Source organism: Leopardus geoffroyi, chromosome C3 (assembly GCF_018350155.1).
Source record: "Leopardus geoffroyi isolate Oge1 chromosome C3, O.geoffroyi_Oge1_pat1.0, whole genome shotgun sequence".
NCBI classification, from domain to species: Eukaryota; Metazoa; Chordata; class Mammalia; order Carnivora; family Felidae; genus Leopardus; species Leopardus geoffroyi.
The window spans coordinates 43,898,526-43,926,134 of NC_059338.1; the positions used below are offsets into that span (position 1 = coordinate 43,898,526).

At 46.4% G+C, this 27,609-nt stretch overlaps 1 protein-coding gene across 11 annotated transcripts in view; it reads right to left on the bottom strand.

Annotated features, from left to right (window-relative positions):
- The window catches only part of RGS8 (regulator of G protein signaling 8), a 171,967-nt gene that overhangs the window by 36,275 nt on the left and 108,083 nt on the right, over positions 1-27,609 (bottom strand). For 5 of the 11 annotated variants that reach the window (XM_045452602.1, XM_045452606.1, XM_045452604.1 and 2 more), the window contains 4 exons: positions 24,214-24,315; positions 23,085-23,149; positions 6,541-6,707; positions 197-5,299 (listed from right to left, as the gene is read on the bottom strand). In XM_045452602.1, coding sequence (XP_045308558.1) covers positions 5,117-5,299; positions 6,541-6,707; positions 23,085-23,149; positions 24,214-24,315 — 517 coding nt within the window. In that variant the 3' untranslated portion in view covers positions 197-5,116. Of the gene's footprint in view, positions 1-196; positions 5,300-6,540; positions 6,708-23,084; positions 23,150-24,213; positions 24,316-26,768; positions 26,899-27,609 lie in introns of those variants that run through there. The other 6 variants (XM_045452610.1, XM_045452608.1, XM_045452609.1 and 3 more) reach the window with 3 other exon arrangements.

The following is a 27,609-nucleotide window of genomic DNA, read 5'->3' on the forward strand; positions in this document are numbered from 1 at the left end:
CACCTAAAGTCACCCTCCACCCCCCACACCGTCCCAAACCACTCCCCACCCACACGGCTGCTTTTCCTGATGGCCGCCCTGTGCCAGCCCCTGCCTGGGGAGGCCACGCGCCCCCCTGGGGGAGCCCGTGTGTTGTGCGAAGCGTCTCCTCATAAAGAGTCAGCTGGCCAGAAACGTGGGCAGAGAGCGAAGGGCAGCGTGTTCAGGGTGTGTTTATTATGTTCTCACAGCCTTGTTTATAGTAAAGGTGAATGACATTATCCCACTTTGCACAGTAATGAGACAACTCAATGAGGACTCCGTCAGCCAAGCGGTTTACATGGCAGCTGGGCGGCTACGGATCTGTGGTGCACGCCGCGTGACTCAGCTAGGGCTCCCGCGGCTGGAGCGCAAGCCGCCGGCCACCTTTCCCCGCACGCGGCACGCGGAAGGCGGCCGAAGGGTCCAAAGGGAGTAACGATCCACAAGGGAGCAGTTTCTCGAGCGGGCCTGGCCCCCAACCCTGGGAAGGCCAGTGGCCCCGTCCCGCAGCCTCCCATCTTGGTCCATGGCATCCCTGGGCGGTCCCGAGAGGCCACAGCGACAGGAAGACATTTCTGCTCTTGGCTTCTTCCTCCACGATCTCAGGCCAAGTGGCACAGGTTCTCAAAGGCAGGGGTGACTTTTGCCGCCTCTCCCGCTTCTGACCCAGAGAGACGCATATTTAATGAGGGCTGATGCTCGGTGCACTGAAGGACAGTGTCAGGTGGAAAATCAGATTCCTCTGCTTTGCGTGGAAGTAGGCACGGACACGGTCAGGATGGTTCTGGGCGCTCGTGTCGATGGGGACCATCTCTGCCTCTGCCTGTGCCGCTTTTACCTCTCCCTTCTGCTTCATGGAGAGGCAGCCGGCACCTCAGCCATTCGAGCCATTCGTCTTTCCCACCCTGTTCCTTCCTCTTCAGTCTCTTCCCCCCCCCCCCCCCCCCCCCAGCTCTCAACACAATGGATTCGTGTCTTTCCCTCACAGTCCAGGGCCCCGGGGCACGTGCACACCCCCGGCCCGCTCCCGGAGTCTGGGCCTGCCGCCCGGGGCAGAACACCGTTTCACAGCTTTGGTTTATTCAGAGCAGCAAGTTCTGGGGCGGGCAGGGAGGGGGAGCACCAGAGAATAAAATCAACTAGGAACTTTCATCTGCCCACCCAGCTTGAGACCAAAGAGGCGATCGTGAGGGCTAACAGCAGGCACTGAAGCCCCACTGTGGCCTTGGAAAAGAAAGCTCCAAAGAGCATATTCCTGGGGTGGGTGACCCTCCGATGAGAAACCTGGAAGTTTTCGTGCTTCCACTATTATTACCCCGACACACCCTTTCCCCTGCTACCTGAGTTTCAACTACCACGTCATCCCATGGCCTTGGATACAGAGGCACAACCAAACGCAGACGGCCAAACACAGAGTGCATGAGAGCAAACAGACGAGGGAGCAGCCCAGGAGGCAAGCTTGGAGGAAGCACTGCGAATGAGGCTCAGGATGAGTGGGAAAACCTCTCTTAATCAAATACCCTCCAGAGCTCCCCGCCATCGGCACACCCGCTGCCGAACACTGCATGCAGCTGGAACGTTTTGATCTCAAAGGGGCGAATCAGACTGAGACAGCACAGAGGCAGCCTCCCCGAATCAAGCTCAGGGCTGGCGGGTTCCGGGTGTTGTGCCTGATTGCATCTTGGCTTGCTCCAGCCCTCTTGGCCACACGCTTGCATAAGCTCAGCCCTGCACATCTTCACTCCTCAGGCCAGTGCTTCCTCACCTCACCTGCACGTAGAATCACCTGGGGAGCTCTGAAAACTGCTGATGTCTTGGGTCATGGCCCCAAGCTGTTCTGGGGTGGGACCTGGACATTTAGATTTCAAAACTCTACAGGTGATTCCAATGAGCAGCCAATGGTGGGAGCCACTGTCTTAGAACATCTTTTTTCAAAGCATGGTCTATGGGGACTTACTAAAAATGCAGTTTTCTGGGTCTGAAAACCTAGGTCTTTTGGATCAGCATCTCTGGGTGTGCAACCTGGGAATGAGCACTTGTAACAGGCTTTCTGGGTGAGCCTGGGCATGCTCAGAGGATCCTTCCTCACCCCAAAGGTGCCCCGGGGCTATGAATGGGTTGTTACTGATTATGGTCTATTTGGTTTGCCAAAGGCAATGGGAAATCTTACACTTAGCCTAAAAACAGCTTGACACACAAGTGGGGCCAAAAGGCCACTTGGGGGTGGAGAGCAGTCCTAAAGATCACAGCTCTGCCTGGCCTCCTGCCCTGGCTTGCCCTGGGTCTTCAGAGGTCCCAGGCCCAGAGCAAGCCTCAAGCCCAGAAGGCAGTCCACAGCACAAGCCTGGCACGAGGACAAAAGGAAGACCTTAAATGGAAGAAGTGGCACCTGCAGAGGCCCACCTAGCGAGGCAGATGAGGGCTTGTGGAAGAGGAGACGGGCAAGAGGGCAGGACCGGGAGACATGGACGGTCATGGATGAGGTATGCTTTGATATTGCTCTAGATGTTGTAAACATTTCTCTTTGTTTCATCACAGACCAAAATCTGGGTTGGCATGACCTAAGTGCCTGAACATAGGCATCAGAGCAGAGAGCTCTGTGCCTTTTGTGGGAAGCAGGACAGAAAGGGTGTGAGGACAGCTCTACCCCATGGGAAGATGGTCTCTGTGGTGTCCTGGACTCATGCTCACAATGGTCTCACACACACACACACACACACACACACACACACGCACGCAGACACTCCACGGGAGTACCATAAATATAGCCATCACATTCCTCTACACACAGACACATGCCCACATACGCTCACGTAGCGGCAAAATTCAGGATACCCAAGCTTGGTCCTTCACGCCTCCCCATCGTGGGAGGAAGTCACTGGGCGCCATGACACCACCATCTGCAGCCTTCATTCCACCAATGGTTGGCAAGAACTCTAGGCCTCAAGTGAGGCCACTGCACGACAGTCTTGTTCAGACTTCTCCTGGGGATAGTGGAAGTGGTAAAAAGGCCCTTCTGAAACATTTCATTTTTCCATAACTCTGTGCCGTTCCAATTTACATGCTCCTCATATTCGACAGTAGAGTTGGCAGCAGATGTACATTTCATATGTAAACAATGTTTAAAATACCCTGTTCAAGAATTTGATCATTAAATTAATTCTGGCAGCTTTAGCTAAGAATGGTTTTTTACCGGTGGGGGCAGGGGAACACTACCTGATCTAACTAACAACACCTATTTGAGGCATCGGAGTTCTTGAACATGAGATTTCACAGAGTGCTTCAGTGTGAGGGCTAAGAGGTATGTGTTCTCTCCTTGATGGTTCAGACAGACTCACCAGCCCTCACTTACAGATACAACGTGTCATGGCGGAGCAATGGACCCTAACACCAGTGGGACTCAAGAGCCTTCTTGAACTTGTCTAGCTGCAGCCAAGGAAGGAAGAAATTCACAAAGTTACTGGGCAGGAATGCAAACACTAGAATCCTGTGTACCTAAAGAGGCCCATCACCCCACAAAAGGAGAATGCTTCAGCCCAGTTCTCAATCACCTGCACTCCAGAGCTTACGCCTAATCGCAGCTATTTCATTTAGTCAAGCTGAAAGTTGTGGAGATCTGCAATGACTCCAAATCCACCGGCTGTGAATTATCCCAATAGTAACTCCACCATATTCTCTACGATTTGGTCCACCTGGAGACCAGCCTCTTCCAGACTCCTCTTCCACTTTCCGGTCTCTCTGCTGAGGATTCATATCCCTGGCACTGCAAATTTGCGCCGAAGTCCACTTTTCTCTCAGGAAGCTAGGGTGCTTTACGCTCACCCTCCAAGGAAGAGTATCCTGACACATTTCCAAAAGGAGCTTCAGGGTACCATGAAAGCATTTTAGGAAGATTCTCCACAGCCAGATGTTCACAGTGATCTTAGCCTCACCTCCTGTTCCATGTTCAATCCCAAAAGGTCAGAGATCAAGAAGGAAGTTGCTGAATAGCCAAGATGGCCCTCATGAGAGAGACCTTTCTAAGAAAGCATGCTCCCAGGAAGCAAGCTGAAGAGTTACAGCCTAAGTTCCCATTCTCCCCCATCATAATTACATGACCTGCATGGAAGGGGGGACAGGGAGAGACAAGGAAAGTATTAGGCACCATGAAAGCTGTCCATGCTATGGGAATTCACCTCCCTTTGCCAAGCTGCCTGTCATTCTAAGAGATCAGTGATGTGTGATGCCACAGGGAGGTGACGGCGGAGAATACATTAAGCAACAGAGAGGTTATATGGCGCCCCATTGCACAAAAGTCTACTGGAGCTATGTTCCCTGGTCATTCGACTTCTGGAATACTTCTTGGTAGAATCAAGGAAGATCTGCAAGCTGTATCTTTCTTAAAAGCAGACGCCACATCAGAAATCATATAAGAGATCTCCCAAGACCCTTCATGGAATTGTGAGGGTAAAAATGTCTTGTGAATTTCCTAGGCTAAGATGGGCAGTGATGATAGGTTTTCACACTGGTCTAATGGAAATGGAAGAAATAGCCAGCTCCATGGAGTTTGCCCCTTCTCCCAGAGGCCACCTGTCAATGACAGCGTTAGAAACCTGGGATTCCCCACAAACCTCTCTCCTACACTAGCACTGGCCACTACATTGTGACAGCAAATCACCTAGGTGAGCCGGAGTCTTCTAGCTATTCCTCACAGGGGTATAGTACAAGTTAGAGCCAGGAATCCTAACTGAGGAGGGTGTGGAAGTGGTGGGAATTGCATTTGCATTATTTACACATTAGCCCAGCATAGCAAATCTGCCTTCTCAGCGGAAATGACCCAAGGAATTGTGAAGGGCAAGTTGCTGACCCAGAAGGAGGGTAACAGCAGCAAGGTGCTACCGCTAACCAAAACACAAACATGGGTTAATGGAATAGAGTCCGAGCTCTGGTGACTGGATCTTACTTTGGAATGGCCCTTCATCCACTCCTCATCCCCCAGGCTCCCAAACTAAACGCCATTGCTTTTTGAACACCTATGACATTTCACATTAGAATATGGTCTTGGCAGCAAGGGGAGGGGGGAAGCCAGTGATCTCCAAGAGTCCCCATCTGAGGTCTAACTGAGCCTCCTCTGGCTTTGGGACAGCAAATCTAAGTACATTTTGGACCTCAGGAACCTGGGATAAGAGTCTTTCTCCATGAGGCTGTGTACTTTTCCCTGCGCTTGGTCAAAGCAAGTCAGGGATGGCTCTTGCATGTTCTTCCTCGTGGCTTCTCGGGTCTGGAAGTCTATGTTTACCTGGAGACACAAACAGAGAGCATGGTCACAGGCCCTCAAGGGCCAAGGTGCCTGGCAACTGCTCCTAGCTATGTAATAATTACTAATGACAGTATCTTATATATGTAAGCTTAGTCATGCTTTTCAAACTGTTTTCCCTTTTGGGAAATGGAGGTTATCCCTTTTAATCCCAGCAAGAATCCTGTGAGGTCTGAAAACCAGACATTCTTTGTCTCAATTTACAGATAAGGACACTGAAGAAAAGAGATACTAAAAGGCTGCTCTAAAGCAGTATGGAAAGTTAGTAACAGAGCCAAGGCAAAATCCCAAATCACTTAACTCCTAATCCAGGAGTCTTCATGATGTCAAGCAAAGAGTGAGACTGAAGGTAAGTATTAATGTGGATTCCCTAAAGGAAGCTTGCTCTCTTGTTTGTTCTTAACCACTAAAGAAACAAATGCCCCAAGAGGAGAGATTATGGTTAGAATGGACATCTCTGTCCTAAGCAGCATTTTAAAGGGTCTACAGCATCCTGGGCACTGGGCAAAGACCTCCTACCTCCCAAGTCAAAGAATAATTGAAGAGTCCTAGGTATATAGCACACCAAAACTTGTACACAGCAAACATTTTGTTTCTATAAAATCCTCCCAAGTAAAGTTCTGTTTTATAACTCAGCACAGCCATATATAGAGATTCATTTTATTACTATAAATGATAATAACTTATTATAAAATAATATAAATGACTGTAATGACCCATTAATAGGCAGTGACAGATGTTGACGAGGTGTTTATCCCTAATACTCAGAGTAGTCTTGAAAGGTACACTTTCACTTTGGGGCAAATGGGAGTCAGAGAGACTAGATAACTCGGATAAGACCACACAGCTTCTAACCGGTAGAGCTGAGACTGGAATAAGATTCCAAAGTGGATGCTCATCCCATTAAGCCGTGCTGCCTTCCACTAGGAAAACTAACATGGATTCAATGGCATCTATCCTTACAGAATCCCTATAGAAACACAGGTCTTGCAGGCACATGTTTGAAAGACAACTAAAGCACTCCTAATAGAGCCCCTCTTTAGAAGCCCTGGGCTGTGCACTTTAGAAGTGATCCTCTTTTCATTAAAAGCCATCAGAGCAGTGAGGCTCAGTTCAGAAGACAGTCCCCAACAAGACTGGCTCAAACCCCTGCCAAGAGAGAGAGATGTGAGCCAGGAGCCATGGATAGAGGTCTTACAAGACTCTCGCCACCGCCAACACACCTCCCTCGGAGCCTGCACATCCACAAACTCCTCAAAGATCCTATGGGCCTTGGAGACCAGTTTTGCAGTTGATCTGGTCTTCTTGAACTCCTCACAGGCCAGCCAGAATTCTAGGTTCTCCTCGCTGAACTCGGTCTTCAAAAAGGCGCGGAAGGCGGCCACCCCATCTGTGGGTGTGGGGAAGGTGAAAAGGAAGAAAGATAGGAAGAGGCATAAGCTCACGGACTGTAGATGAAAGAGAGAAAGGTAGTAATAATGTGAGACTGGCCCTGATTGTCCAACCCCCACTGCTCCTCCACATCTTCTTGGAGACTCTACCTCTTAAACACACCGGTATCCCCAGAGGAAGGCTCTGCTTCCTACTCAAGGATCAGAGTGGTATTAGGGAGAAATGTTTAGGAAGCCACAGTAATAATGACTGTGGGAAACCCTGGTCACTGCTCATCAGCCCTCAGTGGTCACTGTCTGTCCCCTAATGCAGAGTCAGCTGTCCCCTGAGTCTAATGAGGCCAAAGTGATATTCGTAATGCATGCTGAACCCTAATCCAAGTCAACCACCCTAAAAAAACAAACTTTTACAAGACAAACTAGGGAGGGTGTGAATGCCTCAGGGCAAATCCTTCACTACTACCAGAAGAACTTCTGAAAGTAAACACCCTACTGAAATTCAGTCGCTGAAGCCATTCTATTGCCTGCACAAGATTCCCAGCCTCTTTTAAAACCTTTTGAGGCCCCATGTTTTAATGATTCATCCCATGGATACTTTATTTTAAAAGATCCCGCTTACCAAATTACGTGTTTTAATTAAGATTAACTATAATTTTCTCCCAATGACTTAATGATGAACACACCTTTTCATTTTTTAAAATCAATGTCATGTGGGGGCGCCTGGGTGGCTCAGTCGGTTGAGTGTCCGACTTCGGCTCAGGTCATGATCTCACAGTCCGTGAGTTCGAGCCCCACGTCGGGCTCTGTGCTGACAGCTCAGAGCCTGGAGCCTGCTTCAGATTCTGTGTCTCCCTGTCTCTCTGCCCCTCCCCTGCTCATACTCTGTCTCTGTCTCAAAAATAAATAAAAACATTTTAAAAATAAATAAAATAAAATAAAATCAATGTCATGCATGTTGCCAAAACAGAGCAACGTGCTCTGATTCTAATCAGAATAAGATGAGCAGAATAAGAGTACCACATAGATTTGGAAAACAACATTCATTGATTGCCTATATACTCAGCTAATGTTTTTATATTAAAATGTATTTTATGAATTATCTTAACACTCAACATACTCTTCACTATTCAAATAAGAGCTACAGCTTTCTACAAACTGTCCTCAGGGGATGGGCAGACATAGCCTAGAATAAAGTGACTGCATTGGTTAAAAATGACTCTGAGGGCACCTGGGTGGCTCAATTGGTTAAGTGTCTGACTCTTGATTTCAGCTCAGGTCATGATCTTACCATTGCGAGATCGAGCCCCAAGTCAGACTTTGCACTGGGTGTGGAGCCTGCTTGGGATTCTCACTCTCTCTCCCTCTGCCCCTCTCCCACTCTCTCTCTCTAATCAAAAGAAAAAAAAAAACTCTGGCTACAATGTTTTCTTTCTTTTCTAAAATTTGTCAAAAGGACAATACGTTAACAGTTCTTAATTCTAAGGGATGGAATCACCTGAGTATCTGAGGCCCACCAATGTGCACCAGGACAATGTGTTGCCCAGGATCATGGATTGGTGATGCCATGCTGTTGCCATATTTAAATGTTTGTTTTTTCTTTTGTGAAACATCTTCATTTCTCCTAATTAAAGTTATTGGGTATCTTTGTCTTTAAAATAGATGTTATGGGGCACCTGGGTGGCTCCATCAGATGAGCACCTGATTTCAGCTCGGGCCATAACCTCCAGGTTCATGAGTTTGAGCCCTGCATCAGGCTCTGTGCTAACAACTCAGAGCCTGGAGCCTTCCCAGGCCTCAGATTCTGTATCTCCCTCTCTCTCTGCCCCTCTCGCACTTGTGTTCTCTCTCTCTCTCAAAAATAAATAAACATACATTAAAAAAAATAGATGTTATAATTACTCATTAGAACAACAGTCACCTTTACTTGCAAGGGGCAGGAAATTGGGGTAGAAAAGGGTTTTGATGCAATTCCCAAAGCCAAGCTTTAAATCAAAAAGAAATCTAAGTTTGGAGGCCTGAGTTTCACGTGTTTATCAAAAGCAGAGTAGCCATGAAATTTACCATCTAAGCCAGGACATTTTTGAGAGCGAAGAGGGGCATGCCTATTAATTACACAGAGACAATGGGCATAAACCATGACCACCACAGGCAAAAACCAGGACATACGGTCACCTTAAGACAAGACATATGGTCCTCTAAGACAAGGAGTATGGAGAAAGCAGAATATGATATAAGGTTGTTTTCCATCAGGGAGGATGTAAATAAAATTGCTCCTGTGCCAGGGAAGGAAGAGGGGGGTAACATAGGTTAGACTCCTATGAGAGGTTGGCTCAGGGCCCCACTCACCCTCATTCCTACATTGGGTTTAAAACCTTGCAGAGGGAGTAGAAATCCAAGATAAAATGAGAATCAAAGACAGCATGAAACACTAACGTGGCAATGATTAGGCAGAGAGATGGCTAGAGAATCACTCATTCAATGATTTCTTTTATAAACTACTAATGCACAAAACACTTACATCAGAAAACAGGTCATAAAATCCCTGCCCATAAAAACCCTTGTGGATGCTCTTTTTTCCATACCTTGTCTCCTCCAAGTTCTTACAAAGGTAATCCAGAAGTTCCTCAGAGCCTGTGAAACTCAGACCTGAGAGCTAGCCTGCCTGCCTGCCAGGAGATTGCCATTGCTTGCAGAAGAGGCACCTGTAGTAGGGGCTAGAGGCAGAGGTGGGGTAGAATACCATTTGGAGCTGTGGAAGCCTCCAAGGAGATTCAGTGCCCATGAGAGCCAAGGCAGAGCTGGCTCAGCAAGGTGGTCTCTAAGCAGTGGATGGACACTATCAGTGGATGCAAGGAGGACCTAAAGACCACAGGCCAAAGGCCTTCTCCGGCTGCTTTTCCACTGTGGGCAGGGCGTGGGAAGGAAAGGGCAGGGAGAGAATGCTAAAACACTGCATTTATCTAAAACAGTAAATTCAGGGGTGCCTGGGTGGCTCAGTCGGTTAACCACCTGACCTTCAACTCAGGTCATGATCTCACGGCTCATGAGTTTGAGCCCCGTGTTGGGCTCCGTGCTGACAGCTCAGAGCCTAGAGCCTGCTTTGGATTTTGTGTCTCCCTCTCTCTCTGCCTTACTCCCCGCCTCCCTCACTCTCTCTCTCTCAAAAATAAATAAACATTAAAAAAAACATTAAAAGAGTAAATTCAAAGTGACTTGGAAGAGTTACTTGGACGAGCCTGTTGTTTTTAAATCAGAAGAGACTAAATAAATACCTTGAATGGCAAAGCTGAAAGTTTGCTGTTAATGTTAGATTTCGTGTTATTTTCCATTGAACAAAAACAAGTGCTTGCGAGCAACCTGAATCAAGTTACAGATAAAGAAAGAACATTACCTTTCTGCCTTCACCGATGGCATTGGTGAAGAGAACGCTGCTCGGGAAACCATCCATGCTAGACAAGATGCAGACATTATCTCCTTTCATCAAAGTCTCAACTGTGTTGGGCCTTTGTGCAGATTAAAAAAGAGAGAGCACCTGCAAAGTGCCCTCGGGAATATTGCTGAACTTTTCTCAATTGTATAGAGCAAGAAGCTTGGAGGAGGGGCTTGACAGAGTTCACACAGGTAACACTATGTAGCATTAAAAATTTAAGGTATACTAATTCCGAATTCAACACAGCAATAATGCCACCTCCACCCACCCATTCACTCATTCGCACACACCCATTATGGGACCCAGGCATTCTGCGAGGGGCTAAAAAACAGGCACAACGAAGCCCTCAGAACTTACAGTGAGAGACTATTTGAGCCAAGAACACATAATTTGGTAATTACGGTATACGTGAAGAGTGGTATGACAGGGAAAGCAGAGGTTGCTGGGAAAGTACCCAGAAGGGGTGCCTGAGCCAGACCTAAGGAGGAAAGGCAAGATGTGCAGGAGGGAGAAGCTTCTAAGCTGAGATGTGAAGTTGAAGAGCCAGAAGCTAAGTGAAAGAAGGGAAGAGAAGGTGGAGAAGAGTCTGGCAGGAAGGGGGAGCCACACAAGTGAAGGCCTAGAATTAAGAGTGTTCGAGTAATTAGAAATAGTTCAAGAAGATTAGTGTTTAATAATAATAATAATAATAATAATAATAACAGCAACAATAATAATAATGTTAACAATTATTGGGGTGCCTGGGTGGCTCAGTCAGTTAAGCATCCGACTGTTGATTTTGGCCCAGGTCATGATCTCATGGTTCGGGAGTTCAAGCCCAGAGTTGGGTTCTGTACTGACAGCACAGAGTCTGTGGGGATTTTCTCTCTCTCTCTCCTTCTCTCTCTCTCTCTCTCTTTCTCTCTGTCCCTCCTCTGCTCTCACTCTCTCTCCAAATAAAAAAACATTAAAAAAATAATGTAAGCAATTATTGAGCCCACTCATAAGATACATCAAGAGGCCTGTGAAAGAGCCTGAGAGATAGAAGGATAACACAGCACTGCAAAAAGCCAGGGAAGCAAACGTTTCAAGGAGGAGGAAGCGGCCATGTGTCCAGCACTACCCAGAGGTCAAGCTAGCTATGGGCTGAGATGTGGCTGTTGGATTCGGTGGTGAGATTCAGCAACCATAGGAGGGAGCAGCTTTAATGGTGTAACGGGGATCCTGGGCACACTGTGGTGAACGTGGTGGTGAATGAGAGGAGTGGAAGCAGAAAACAGTGAACTCAGATGTCTCTTGCAAGAAGGGGAGTAGAAAGATCAGATAGCTTTACTAGAAGGAAACAGGAGGTCAGGAAAAATGCGGTTTTCTGTGTTTTTGTTTTTTGTTTTGTTAGTCTTGAGTATGTTTGATGTGGATCTAATCAGAAAAGACTGGTTGAATAGGAGGAGTTGAAATTAAAGGAAAGAGTTTAACTAATAAAATGTTACCCCTAGGAAGGTAGAGAAGTAAGCCTGAGAACAGAATTATGATGGAGAGAAGAGGGCTGCGTGTGGATACCAGGAAGTTTCTAGCTTGGGTGCCAGAAAATGAAGGAAGGAGTTCCTGTCTGATTTTAGCAGGAGAAGGTGGTGGGACCTAGGGATGGTAGGGTTTTATTTTGATGTATTTACTTGGGATTTGGGGCAGGGAGTTTTATCTATTTACTATATGCCATACTTTTTGCTGGAGATTTTGCAAACACTAGCTCAATTTATTTTCACAACAATGCTGATCCATAGATAGTAGCACTCTCATTTTCCAAATGAAGACATAAGGCTTACTTACAGAAGTCGAAGCAATGTCCCAGTTACACAGCTGGCAAGAAAAGCCAAGTTTCCCTACCAGGTCCCTATGACTCCAAAGCAAGATCTTTCCAGATGTATTGCAGGCAGAAGGAAAAGAGCAAGGGAAGATAAAAGATTAAAGAAACAAAAGAATGTATCTGGTGAAGGAAAATTCTGGAGAAGGAGGGGGACCCAGAAGAAGTAGAAGAACTTGTGCTCCTTAAAATCAGAAGTAGAGTAAAAGAAAGTAGGGTGGATGAAGACGGAAAGAATTGGTCAGGGAAGGGACATATCTGAGATACGTAAGTTTGAACAGCCTTGATCTTCGTTAATTTGCGGTGAAGTCACTGTGAAGGTGGTCTGCCTCCATATGCTAGGTTTGCAGGATACGACATGAGTAAATCAAATGAAGCCACCACCTCACAGAACTCAAAAGCTAGTCTAGGGTCACAGATAGTGAGCAATAATTTAAGATAATTAATTGAATAATTATAAGTCTAGTGTATGTGGTAGGGGTTTGGGAAGGGTTGACAACAGCTACTTTGGAAAAATGAATAGGAACATGATAAGAAACAGGCAAACACTTGTAAAGGCCTAGGTTCTAGTTCCTGGACAAGGTTACGACGCACCAAGAAGGAAGCAAGAACTTTTAGTTTGGGGATGTGCCTCTCAGTCAAAGAAAGGACCATCAGGTCCAGGTTGGTAAAGGAAGCTTAAACCCAGAGAATAGCAGGATTTAGAATCTAAACATTGGGACATAGGAAAAGGGGAGAAGAATAAACAGGAGGTTTAAAAAAAAGTTGAAGTTAGAGGAGGAATCTTGAAAACAACCACCGCAGGCACTGATCGAGAACTTTGGGCCAGGCACTGAATTAAATGCTTTATGTACCTCTGGCATACTTATAGCATAGGTCCTCATATTATTGCCATTTGTAGAAAAGAGAAGTTAAATAACTTGCCTGAGGTCACATGATTAATAAGTGGCATGGATACCAAATTATAAAGCAGGTGTTCTTATGTGAGTCAGGAGTCCAGTCTCCAGCTCTGCATCATGGTGGGGCCCAAACGATGCCTGCACCAGCAATGGCTGGGTGGGGGGGATGGAGGGAGTGCTATCTCAGCCCAAGACAAGGGGGCCATGAGTAACTCCATGGATGGTGAGGTTTCCAGGAATGATGGCAACAGATGAGATGGGGAGAAATCGAAAGAGTCCCTGTGGAAGGCAGAGGTGTATCTTGGGTAGAAGAACAACCTAGAGACAAGGATGGGCACTGGATTACATTAGAAGCCATGGAGACGGACTCAGGAGGAATGGGGATTTGAAGTAAATGTATGGCAAACTCATACCCAGCTCATGACTTCCTGTCAGCTTCACTAAGGCAGCCTACAGAACCTTTCTGGTCCCACCTGGGATGGGAGCACCACTGTCCCAGTTGGGAGCATCCCTTCTGATCAGAGTCAGCCCCATAATTAGCTCTATGACCTTGGACAACACATTCGACTTCCCTGGGTCTCAGCATCTTCATCTGTAAAGTGAAGGGTTGGATCTTATTAACTCTCCCTGGGGAAGAGTCTGCTCTGCACTCCCTTTGCAAGTCAGGCCTGCACCAGACACAGCTCTTAGCTGATTGTTTTCTGTCCTCCTCCTCAGCAACATCATCACCACAATGCACTGAGGATTTACCCCGAACCAGTTCTACAGTGTCCAATCTACATATGTCAACTCACTCAATCTTCACACCAACCCTATTATCAAGGCAGAGGTTCTGGAGTCAGAGAGCCTGTCTGGGTCCGAATCTGTGCGACCTCAGAAAGTGTCCTCACATCTTGAAGCCCACATCATCTCATCTGTAAAATGGGAATAATGCTGGGACTTACTGCACCGGATTGTTCTGAGAATTGAATGAGGCGATCCACGTAAAAGTGCCCAACGCTCATTACAAGCAGTCGGTAAATGTTAGCTCGGATGGGAGTTTGTCTCACAAAGAGGGAAAGTGAGACTTGGAGAGTTTGGGTTCAATGTTTGGAGTCACATGGCCAGTAACAGGGGACAGTGGGTTCACACACATCTGTGTGACTTCAGAGCCCACTCTGCCTGTGTCTCCCCTCGTGATCGCCGGAGAACCTCACGTCATGTCTTCCTTCAAAGGAGGGATGGACAATAACCCCAAATCAAGCTGTCGCACTGAAAGTACATCACAGTGGGGCAAATGTGACATCTAGCTTACAGAGCTGGAGATTCTCCCACAGGAGGACACCTGCCATCACCTTATCTGTGGTGACAATGGAGGCCTAAACTCTCTTCTTCCCGCAGCACCTCCCTGAGCATCCTTCCTGAGACACAGCAGCGTCACATAGAGCAGACTGGCACATTCCCCAACGGTGGCCTGGGGACACTGTAACAAAGCATGGCTGAGTGACCTTGTAAAGATGCCGAGCGTTTTCAGGCAGCCTCAACCCAGAAATGCGGTCATCTGCATTTCCAGGGCTGGTTTCAGACACAGTGGGAGGGGAACCAAAGCAAAATATGGCTCTTAAAATTTGTCAGGGATTTCAAAGGAAGAGCTTGAGGAGAGATGGGGAGGGTCCAGACCTGAGAAGCAGTAGCATCTAGAGAACAGATTGTGGTAAAGAAAAAGCTCACAAAGCTCTGCACAGACTGTGCCTGCCCACAGCCCTCCTCCTCTGCTCCCCCACCCCTCTCCATCCCGATCTCTCACCACCCTCCATATTCCCAGGGCTGGCTCTGGAGGCAGGGGTGAGGGTCACTGTGCAAAGAAAAACTTCACCTGGGAACAATGGATGTGAGAAGGGGTGGGAGCCCCTCCCCCTCCCAGAGCAGATGGCGGGAGTGGGCTTTGTGTACAGACCACCTGGCCCACCTTTCCCGCTTCTGGGACCCAGCAAAGGAACGGGATGGGACCAGAGCCAGAGCCATTCCTCCTCGTCAGCTACATCCTTTCTTCCTCCTTCCATCCCCTCCCGGCAAACTCTCTGTCTGGTCCTCGCCTGACTCTTCAGCATCTTTTCCCAGCGTCTCTCCCTTTTCTTCTGTCCTTTGTCCCTTGTTGCCCCTCCTCCCCTCTTCCCCCTTCTTTCTTTCCACCAGGACCCTCTCCTTCCCTTCTGCTTCTCCATAAACTGCAGTTGGCTAGAATGAAGGATGCCAGTTTATCTCTGAAAGGCTCATGAGCATTTACGGGCATCTCTCAGCATGACCAGCTTTGCATGAGCTGTGCTCCCCAGCCTGGGGCCCTGTGCATGCCAGACCCTGCTCCCTCCCAGATACCCAGGTCCTGGAGTTTCTGAGTCCCCACAGATCCCAAGTAGAAGGAAAGAGTGACTCCTTTCTGATCCCTGAAGCCATTCTGCCTGGGATTGTGTCCTGGCTCTGACACACACTAGCTAGGTGTGACCTTGGGCACTGTGCTTAACCTCTCTGTGCCTCAGTTCCCTCATCTGTGAAATGCAGATCCTAACAGTACCTGCTCCATGGAGCTTTGGGGGTGAAGGGAGTTAGGACACGCAGGGCCCGACACTCAGGGAGTGCTCCATGCGAGTTAGTGACCATGAAGCCTGTATTTTGGGGCTTAAGGTGCCATCATACAGAATAAACATGCCTAATGCCCCAAGACAAACCTGGTAACTTAAAGGTGGTGGGTGGTGAATAGTTCAGGAAGATGAGAGAGAAACAAAAGGATCTGTCTTTTTTTTTTTATTTCATTTTTTTTTTTATTTCACTTTGGTTTTCTCTGTATGACATTCTAAGAAGTCAAGGCTCTATGAACATTACACATCTTTTTGAAATTAGTGTCTATCTAGTGCAGGAAGGGAGAGGCTCGTGTCCAGAATTCCTGGAACACTCAGCAGAATCTTGGCATCCCCCTGGGCATGCACAGAATCTCCAAGAACATACCCGTGGCCACACGTGCTGCCTGCTGCCGGCATCTTCCTCTTAGTTCTGTGATGCAGGGTGCTTACATAAGAACCGAAACTGGGTCACTATGAATGAGCGGTACAGCTGGTGCAGCGGGGAGGGTGGCTTAGGTAATAGTTCGACGTCCAGGAGCCCTGATTCAGCTGGCATGGGGTGGGCTGGAGCCCAGCTCAGTTCCCAGGCTTCGAAAAACACAAGATCGCAAGAAATATTTTGGGGGGACCTCTCTGTTTACCAAAGTGCTGTCCCAGACACCAGAGTTCTCTTGCATCCCTGATCAATAGGAAAAAATAAACTGGTGAATGGGTTTCAATGTCAGAGGATAAGAAAGGCAAATTTATTTATAAAATCCAGGATGCATATACTAATGGTGAAGTCAAAAATCTCTTTGATGCAGAACTGAGTTCACTCCTTTGAAATCTGTGATGAGAACAGTGTTAGGATCAAAGTCTTTCTTTTGTGTTATCTATAAAATAAAGGTTTTTAAACAAATAACGGGCTTAGCAAGGTTTAGGTAAAGAGATTATTTAGAGGACAAACTATTTCCAGTTACTGACATTTATTGGCAAGCAACTGGCATGCTAATTATACTTCAGCCTTGTGATTAACATAATTTTCTTCAATGATCTTCATTTTGTTAGTGTACGTATAGCAAAATGGTATGTTATAATAGTAGTAGGATTTGACAGGTGTTAGACTCTTCGAGCCAGAAAGGACATGAGAGATTAAGGCCTACATTGGACACAAAGAAATGGTGAGGCTCTAAGGTTGGATGGTTTCTTATTCCTAGGACGTTGTAGCAGAAGCCTAAGGACAGCCTGGGTCTTACAACACCTATTCCAATGTTCTTTTCTATTTTGTCAAGCAGAAGCTAGGTCAAGTAACAACAATGACAAAAACCAAGCTAGGGCCTGTACCAGCAACTAGTATAAGAAATTAGCAAGGAGTTTTCTATTGAAAGGGAAACAAAGAAAAATGTCCCTAATGGGTAAAAGCATTCACAAATGACTCCTTTAATACAAGGGAAGTGTAAAGCTCCAGGTACACCAGTCCATCACCTAAAAGGTTCCCAAAATTAAATGTCCAGGAATATTTATCTAATTAGTTTGATACAGGAACACTGCAGGGAGTCTCAAAGAGGGACCACATCAGATTCGCCTGCTGGGTTGTTAAAAACTACATCCCTAGGGGGGATTCTCTCACATACACTGAAGGGAAATTGGGAAGGGATGAGGAAAGGATACCAAAAGCTCATGACACGAAGGGGGTGAGGTATTATGGAATATGAATAAGCGCCCCCCCCCACGATTCTAATACAGTCCCCATCCAACCCTCATGTTCAACCCCCAGCTGCCCATGGAAAGAAACTGATGCCATCTCTAGCATACAGAAAGCGTGAAATCCGTTTCCTCGATGAATTTAATGTTGTGTTATAACGAAAATAATTAAAATAGTTCTCTTTTGTGGAGCCCTTCTACGTCATGTTATCATACTTAGCATTTCACAACCATAGCCACATTTAAATCTCAAACAACTATGCAAGGCAAGGCTTATCATTCCCCTTTTACAGATGAGGAAAGCGAGGTTTAGAGAAGTTGTGTAATTTGCCCAAGGTCACAGAGCCAGTAAGCGACAGAATGGATGTTGGAGGCCCATCCAATTGCTTTTCATTCAAACCTTTTCCAGCAGACTTTGAATAGTTACCTTACCTATTCTTGGCACTCCTTCTATAAAGGCTAAATGCACCCACATTCCTGGGTGCAAGTAAAGATCATAACAATGTAGAGAGGTTGGCAAAGAGGAAGAGAAACTTCTTTTCCATCCATGTCTCCTTCACATACCTCTTTCTAACCCTTAGCCTCAGTTTATCCAGAAAACACACTTGCCATCTTTGTTTATTTACGGCAAACACCGTCCACCATACCCGCTGCATAGGTAGCATCATACCATCAAAGGGTTGTGCTGCCTTAGAACTTTGGAAGGCTGTAACACAGTCTTCAGCGTGTTTCTTGGAAAGCACAGGCCACCTGTGTCACCAAGATGCTCCAGATTCATCGCTTTACGTACCTATGTGTTAGAGTGTTTCTCAAGATTTAGTGGGCATAAATATTACTGGAGGGCTTGAGGAAAAACAAATTACTGAGTCCCACCCCTAAAGATTCTGCCTCCGTCGGTCTGAGACCAAACCCCAGAATTTTCACTTCTTACAAGTACCCAGCAGCTGCTGGGGCTGCTTTCTTTGGATCACACTTTGAGTAACACTGTTCCAGAATTTTTTGGCTTGGAGAAGGATGTGGGGAGGGCTATGCAATGAATGGAAACCTGATACTTAAACTGTACATTCTAAAGTTAATGACCATTTGGATGAATAATTAAGGAATTTCATTAGCTCGTAATCTTAACGTTGTTGTTTGTTTTGGGTTTTCTGCTTGGTTGCTGTGTGACCAGATCAAGTCATTATATTTTTCTATATCTCAATCATTATCCCAAAGAGGCCAATTTTTAAAAACCAACAGCTTCCTTATTTATTGGTCTCCTTTTCTTAGAGGTGGATACTAACTCTGTGAATGCAAAAGAGCTTTCAATTATACTATTCCACTTGCCTGACATTCCCTGGGCCTGGTGGGGACAGGTCAGCACAGACCCTCCATGCTCTGGGCAAACAATGCAACAAAGCCAAGGACCAAATGGATGCCCAGGGTGAGGTGTTCTGTCATCCAGGTATAGGATCAGGCTAAAAAAAGTGAGTGAGAGAAAGGGGAAGAAACCCTGTCTACACTTTCCTCTTAAAACTGGAATGAATCCGGGGCGCCTGGGTGGCGCAGTCGGTTAAGCGTCCGACTTCAGCCAGGTCACGATCTCGCGGTCCGTGAGTTCAAGCCCCGCGTCAGGCTCTGGGCTGATGGCTCAGAGTCTGGAGCCTGTTTCCGATTCTGTGTTTCCCTCTCTCTCTGCCCCTCCCCCGTTCATGCTCTGTCTCTCTCTGTCCCGAAAATAAATAAACGTTGAAAAAAAAAATTAAAAAACAAAACAAAACTGGAATGAATCCAACTTTTATGTGAAAACACACACACACACACACACACACACACACACACACACACAAAGGAAGGAGGGAGGAAGGAAGGAAGAAAGGAAGGAGGAAGATTCAGAGTTTGAACTGAATCGGAGTTCAGGACTGAGGGTCCCACTAAAAGTTGGACACGAACATTAGGAGGAAATCAAAGCACACAATTTTGTGCCTACTCTCCCATAACCCGTCAGAAAAGAATTCTCCCACAAGCTGGGAGTCTTTGCTGTCCTGGGTATAAGGTGCAGAGGCAGGAAGTCTTCTGGATGTGTACATGTACATGCACACACACATGCATACACACAAACCCTCCAGGGCAGTGTAAGGAGCACAGCTCACAGACACCAAGTCTAACTGTCCCTGGATGAGCAGGAAAAAGACGCCAAATTAACCCACATTAGAAATCCTTCTTTGGCTGATCAAGTCACCAGCAATTTCATTTTTCATTTGTTAGTTGGGGGAAAAAAAAGAAGCCCTCAGCAAGTGGCTGTCCCCCAGACCTCCATGGTATCTCTTCAGCTTGGTCCTGCACTTGTAAGCAAATGTGATTGCAAATCAAACTGGTCCAAATATTTGCTTTCCAGATTTTTCTCTTTCTAAAGTTTAAAAAATGAAGTTTCTTTCTTCTTTTCCTGAGGTTTGAGCCTGAGAAGAGCTCCCTACATGGTGGGACCCTGTCGAGGAGGGAAGGCTTCGTAACCCAAATGCTTCAGCCCCTCATTTGGTTGCCTGAACAATTTCAGCTTTGAAGCAGCTTTACGTAACCCTGCAGGCAGCGCTGACTCAAACCACCTGCCGTAGGTGTTTGGTTATGGCTCAGTCTCCGGGATTGCTACAGACAGCATCCTAGAACAAGAGGGTAGTCCTGGATCCAGTCTCTGAAACACCGTATTCCAGATCCTTCATTGTAGAGATGAAGAACCAGATTTTCCAAGAGATTGAGGGACTCCATCAAGGCTGCCCAGCTATTTAGAAGCAGAACTGGGTTAAAATCATTCGGACACAGGTCTGACTACCAGCTAATGTTCTTAACTTAATTGTGCAGAAGCATATTCTCCAATTAAGTGCAAACAATGCTCTAAACTAAAAACAGACCCGCTGCTGCCAGGTCAGTAAGGACTTCTAATACTGACAAAATGGAATTTAAGAGGAACACCCAATATCAGGATTCTATCTGAAATCTTGAAACTCCCTAGCCTGTAGTCAGCACACTATTATTTCTTATGTCCATGTCTCAGAAGGCTGCATTCTCCACCAGGGAGGTCCTGTCCTGTCCACCCCCAACCAACTGCTTAGCACAGACTTCAAACATAATGAACACTTAGTACACCTTTATTGAAATAAATGAGTGCCCAAAACACTCAAGCAGAGCAGGGAAGGTAAAGATGCTCTATAAACTGAGAATGGGGGAAAAAAAGAATTATCTGAAATAGAAAACTCAGGGAGGACAGTTGCCTACACAGAGGATTACCAGGGGGGTGGGTTCTAGACTAAAGCACATTGTTTCCGGAGCTCATTCGTGATTCTCCTTTCTTTACTTTTTAGGACATTTTGCTATCTTAATTGAAAGCCCTGCACACCTCTGATCAACCACTGTCCCTCCTGAGGGACCAGCACACATGCAATCCCTTTGGAAAAGCTTAATCAGCCCTAATTGAGTCACAGCATTAACCCAAATTAATTAGACTTTAAGAAAGTTGTCAACACCCTTCAAGGTAACCTGGGCTCCAACTCCTCCCTAGCCTTCACAGGGAGAAGGCTAGGGAAATTCTGCCAGTAACCTGTGAATACAGGCCTCTTTCTTCTCAAAGATGTTCGCTCATTGGCTTTTTATTTCTATGCTAAACAGAAATCAAAACAGAACATCAGACTCCAGGAAGGATCACAGAACCTCAAAGTCCAAAACAACCTATTTCTGTTGTGCCTTGACAAAGAAGCAATGTGGTGGCCCCTTAGTGGAATCCCCATCTCAGAAAGGACTAACTGCCTTCCTGGAAACCAAATACATCCAGGATGGAAGGAGAACCAAGTGTCTGCAGCTCTAAAAGTCACTGAATCAAACAAATAAAAGTAAACCTTTTAATCTCCAGGTCTTGTCACTGCAGCAGTTCAAATATACCCTAAGATTCCATCCGCTAATTTAATGACCATAAGCTTTGTCTCTAATGGCTCAGCATTAATAACTGGCAGCCAAATTTGCAACCTTATTCTTAAGGCACATTTATTTTGCATTTGATAAATAAGCATCATTAAAAAAATACCACCATATTCTTACACAACACCTTTAAGTAGAAAACCCCAATAAAGGTGTCTTCTTGTGAAGATTCTCATACCCAGGTGACAGGTAGCACACAGGTGTTTCTATCACCATTTCAGAATGAGGAAACAGCCTCAGGGACTTGAACTAAGTGAGTCAGTTATGAGGCTGAAATAGAAACCAAACTTCAAGATGACCTTGAATAAATCCAGCCAGAAAAGAAGGTGTAAATTAATAGTGACACTTGTCTAGCCTAATGTGACTCCAGAAAACAAGTCAAAAAAATAGCCTCATAAAAACAAGCCTTCCTGCCAAATCCAAAGTATTATTGAACATATGCCATTACCTTGGCAAATTTACCACAGAGGCTGGCTGTTTGGGGTACAGCCACATGTCACACATACTCTACCTATGCTGGCTTGTTTTCCTTCCTGAGTGTAGTCCACAGAACACTCAAATGACTATGTGTCTCACGAAACTACTTGCTACAATATATGCTTAGTCTTAGATCTCACATTTCATTTTAAAATCTGTTCAAGAGCATTTGTTAACTAGTTTACTAGGATCCGGGGCATAGTTAGAGGGAACATCCCATCCAGCAGAGAGAAAAACCAGTTCTAAAGACATCTGAGGATTGGGGGACTCCATCAAGGCCACTCAATTACCTAGTAGCCGAGCTGGGTCAAAATCCAGAACATAGGTCTGAATATCAGCCAATGCCCTTAACCTCCTCTTACAAAAATCAAGTTCCCCAATTAAGTGGAAACAAGACTCTATGCTAAAAGCTACCCTTCTGTACCCAGATCAATCAGGATTTCTACTATTGTCAGGAAGGGTATAAAAGGAACTCTGAAGGTCTGGGTAAAACCTTTCCTCTGCAAAAGACCCTCTTCTCTTCCTCACCCCTGCTCACCCACTCCTATGTATTTCTTGCCACTAAGATTTCTTTTTTTTTGTTTTTTAAGTTTTATTTATTTATTTTGAGAGAGAGCGAGAGAGAGAACATGAGCAGGGGGAGGGAGGGACAAAGAGAGAGAGGGAGAGAAAGAATCCTAAGCAGGGGCTCGAACCCATGAACTGAACCCTGAGATCATGATGTGAGCCAAGATCAAGAGTCGGGGCTTAACCGACTAAATTGCCCAGACACCCCACCAGTAGAATTTCAAAGCCTGATAATTTTGGACTTGCTTATGATGAGAAAAAAGCAAGAGCTGGAAAGTTTGGCCGGCATCAAAGCACCCTTCCCACCCCAAAATATGCATGATTACGTCTGTATCTGCTGGGGGACAAAAGGCATGAGAAATGAGAAAAAGGGAAAACAGAAAAGAAGGGGCAGCAGAAATATGTTCTAGTAAAAACCACACCAATCCAGAAACTGAGGAGTGTGATACAGCCGGAGTAGTAAAGCCCCAAAATAAAAAGCAACAAGAAAACACAAAACTATGCCAACTCAAGAGACTAACAAAACGCACAGAATATACATTTGATGGATGAGTAACCCAAGGCTCTCCAGGGACTTGGAGGGAGGTCATTTAATTTTATAAACAAGATCTGGGGTGGAAACTAGACGGTCATTCCCACTGAGCCCATCACTCCAACTCCCTAAACTGAATTCTTTCTTGCCGGAACTGCTGAAAATATGAAGGCTTCTTGGGACCATACTTTCAACCCAGAATGCCTGCAAGAAAGCCCTCTTCCCACTACACTTAAACTGTGTTTTGTTATCCATCTACTTCTCTAAGCAGGAGGCTCTGTGAGGGCAGGGACCTGAGCTGTGTGGGACACCCAGTACAGTACCTGGATCATGGTGGGAATTTGGTGCATCTTTTGCTAAACGGGTGATTTGCTGCGACACAATAAGACCTGACTCTACTTACACTTATGGGAGAGAAGCACGTCAAAGGAATCTGCCCACCTCGTGGCTTCTTCTGTGGATAGTCTCCTAGGAAAGAAGAAACATCTCTCTTGAATATTTCTGAGATGACCCCCCACCCCCGCCCCGCCATCAGCAACCACTGAGATTTGCTCAGGCAAACAAATCAGAACAATGAGAGGAAGGGGTACAGACGAAGAACCACACCTGGATTGCTACAGTTCTGTCACTGTCGATGGGTACATTCTTAAGTAACTGATGGCAAACCTCAGTACTGGAATTCAGTGTGTTGAGTACATTAGATTTCAGTCTAAAAAACCAAGCTAAGTAAGCACATGATATAAAGATGCCAAGACAACAATGGAAAGAAACCAGCCTTAGAGTCAGAAAAGGTAGGCTGAGCTCCTGACTCCATATTTTACTGTGACATAAATCTCTTCACCTGTGCAATGGGTATCATGATGCACATCCCAGAACCTCGCAAGGGTTAAAGGAGGTAACATCTAGGACATCATTTAACACAGTACTTGCACAGTACAGGCACTGAATCCAGATTATCTGAACCTAAACACATTTTTAGAGTATTTTTGAGTGCTTGTTTCCAAACTAAGAGCTCAAATGGCCAACTAAGTAGAACCAGGGAGTATCCTTCATCACAGATTCGTAAGAGTGGTGGATAATATGGTTCTCTTAAAAGTAAAAAGAGCTGGTGGCACCTGGGTGGCTCAGTCAGTTAAGCGTCCGACTTCAGCTGAGGTTATAATCTCGTTTGTGGGTTCCAGCCCCACTGTGCTGACAGCTCGGAGCCTGGAGTCCGCTTCGGATTCTGTGTCTCCCTCTCTCTCTGCCCCTCCCCGACTCACACTCTGTCTTTCTCTCAAAAATAAAGAAACGTTAAAAAAAAAAAGTAAAAACAGGGTTCCTATTCTGAATTAAATCATGCATTTTGAAAAGGAAAGTACACGTCCACACACTCGCGTTTAGGGATACAAAAGAAGCTGCCAAGTGGCAGGGATTTACTGTCACCCGGCTCATCTGGTCAACAGCTCAGTAGAGAAGAAGAGGTCCTACAGCCCCGAGGTGGGCACCCCATGGTGAGCCCCCTGGGAATGCCAGGTGGCCGCACTACTCACTTTAGAGCACGGTTGGGTTTGTCGGGAAGAATAGCTGTGAAATCACTACACGAGTCTGACTTGTGAGACAGGCATCCCAGGCGGGTCCTCATCCCTTTGTTCCTGCAACAACACAGGACAGAAGGACGGGGAACTGTTGTGATCGTACCTGTCAGCTCTAGAGAGGCCCCCTGGAACTGCTGCTGCAGGACCCTCAGCTGCCTCCCCTGACCCCCCATCCTGCCCCAGGCGGTCCCTAAAGATTTCATGAACAAGAGGAGAGATACCTAGAAGATCAAGGGATATACTCACTCCCTAACTCGACTACTGGAATGGTAATAGGTACCCTACCCCCTAGAGGCTTAAGGCTTTTTCAAAGCTAACATTCAACTTGATAGTAAGTCAATGAAGGTCATTAGCTTGGAAGAATTTCTAAATTGGGATTCTCTGTAGGGAAAGGAAATACGGTGAAGACAAAATAACAATCCACATTTTGCTCTCCCACTAGGAGGGCAAAGGAGCAACAGAAGCAGTTTCTGATTGCAAAGCCTTGGAAGTGGTACCCACACGGAGGGTAGAGAGTTGTTCGCATAAGACAGGGGTGCAGACCACAGAATCTCAGCACACAAATGAAGCTTTAGGCAAATTAATTCTGACTCAGGTTCTCCCCACTCATCCCAAAACCTGGGGGGATATATATACATATACATAAATGGCTACGGACCAGCAAGGACCAACACCCATAGGTGACTGCAATGCATGGTCAAGAACCAGGACCCCTTTCTCAGTTCTTTCATGGACTTCACTCATCTCTCATATTCCTACTTATATTCTGGCTTATCTCAATCAGCATGTTTACAATTTTAACACATATGTGTAAAATTCTTGTACTTTTTATTTTCCTAAGACGTTTAAAGGTTCTCTGTTATGGAGAATCCAATGGGAAATTACGCGAATGTCTCTTTCTGACTTACAACATTAGTGCCTTTTAACCTTTAACCCGAGATCAGCAAACTACGGCCCCACAAGATGCCTATTTGTGTAAATAAAGTTTACTGGAACACGACAGCACCCATTCATTTCCATATTGTCTAAAGCTGCTTTCAAGCAGGAGGGCAGAGTTGGATGGTTACAATACAGACTGTATAAAACTCAAAATATTTACTCTCTGTCCCTTGACAGAGTAAGTTTACTGACCCTGGACCTTTAACCGTGGCAGCTCCTCGCATGCAGAGCAAAGGTAAGTGGGAAGGGTTTGGGGTAATCAAATCAGGACTTTGGAGTGACCCAAAAGGGCACCGCCACATGCACACTGGTAACAATTTGCCACAGAAATAGTCCTAGAGAAGTTATTTTCCATGTGGAAGGGAAGTTCTTCCAGCCTGGCTTTCCCTTCCCCTGTTTCACGAATCCTGGACCTGGGCAGAGACATTAGAAGCCATCCAATTCGATCTCTTCCTTTCACTCCACATGGGTTTTCATCCCTGTCCCAGCTTCTCCAACAAACGTCAACTGGGATGGTATTATATTTGGCAAGGGTGGACATTTGTATTCCACAGCCCATCTCCGAGAGCCTTTTAAAGCTGGAACATCCAAGTTCCCAGAAATATCCCCTCTCCTGCAGAAAACTGGGTCTGCACGTCCTATGTTCCACCTCTGATCTCAGCCAGGCGCATTATGAAGCCATCGATTTTGTGGCATTTTAAAACATTGGTGCTAGCCATTCTATCTCCGGCGATGGTGAGCATGTTATGTCCACTCACTCTTACAAATCACAGGGTGCTCTGACACCAGGCCATGCGAGCAACTGATTAAGGGCCCCTGAGTCACCACATTCCATGAATTCAAGTAAAGGTCTTGCTCTGGCTGCACCAAGGCCAAAACCCAACTTTCAGGGAGTACATTCACTCCTCGGTGCCCCAGAATCATCAATCACAGAATAGTCAGGTCAATGCCCCCGAAGAGCAATTAAGAGGACTTCAAAAAATGGCAAATCCACAAAAGCCATCCAACCAAGTTTAGCAGGGGCCAATGTACAGGGTATACTTGTTACCAAGACAACGGTGATTCTCCCAAATAGTTTGCAAAGATCTTCCACAAGATATTCTTTGGGGCCAAATGGTTTTGATTTTCCATCTTGTGTAGCTGAGACCTGAATTATAACCCTGTTAGTTAGGTCTGAAATAATGGGAGCAGAAGTGAGAGTCAAAGGTTAAGGTTACTTAAAAACAACAACAACAACAACAACACAAAACCAGAAATCAAAGCTTGCCCTCATCTCTCTTCCCTGTTCCAGCACCTTATAGAGGTTCCTAAATGGTTCAGTACAAGCTCATGCACAGTCCCACCCCATGAGTCCCACCAGTCAATAGGAGGGTTCGGCGCTAAGGCAGGTCCCGTTTGCAAGGCCACAACTTTGCAAGAAGCACCCAGGAAGGACAGCATGGTCCACACAGATGGCCTGAGGGGCTGGATGCAAGTGGACCACCCGTGGGATTAGAAGGCTGGGGCAGGCTCAAACAGCAGGGGAGAAAGGGGAAAGGGACAGGTGCGGGAAGACAGGTTAGCATCATTACCTGCGTGGCATCAGTAAAGCGGCCATGCAGGCACACGCTTACGGTTAACCCTCTGGCCGGTGTGCAGGGACGTCAGGGCGGGAGATAAGACTGCGGGGCACAGGGGTAAATCCCTCTCACGTCCTCTCACCTAAAATCAAAGAATCTGCTGTAAGAGGGGGGCCACCCTCTCTTATCTGACTGCGCTACAAATCCTCTTGGATGGCTTTCCGCTGACAGAATACCTTCCCACACACAGCCCGCTCCCCACAAATGCCTGCTTGTCCTGAGGAAGGGTGACCAACTAAGGATGAACAAGGACAAATTGCTGGGTGGGTCCTACGTCCCCAAAACACAGCCCATCAACAGTGAAGTGGGGCACATGCCCCAGGGGAGGGAAGCATGGGCCTGGCAAGCCAAAAATTACCATTCTCTTTGTCTTACTCCGGTGGGGCCCAAGTGAACAGCCAGCCAGGGGTGGGGAATGGGTGGTCAGCGCTTGTTCTAGAATTATTTGATTGGCTGCCTCTCTGATTCTCGCCTTCCTCTAAGGATGGGATGCAAGGAGCCTTGGGAGGGTATAAGCAGGAGGAAGGGTGAGGGCTCATCGAGCACTGTCACAGCATAGGCTTGCTCCTTTGCAGGGATCACAGGCACAAGCTGACAAAATGAATATGCCAACCTCTCTGTCTTGCCCACGGGGAGGCTGCCTGACCTTCCTCAGCCTGGGCACTGGCCTGTTCCCGACCTGAAGCAGGGAGGACATCAGGAAAGGGGATACTGAGGCTGAGGGCTCATCGACTGATCATCTCTCTCTCCTGAGGGTCCCACTCTCAGTACTTCAAACCCTTTGTTCCCACAA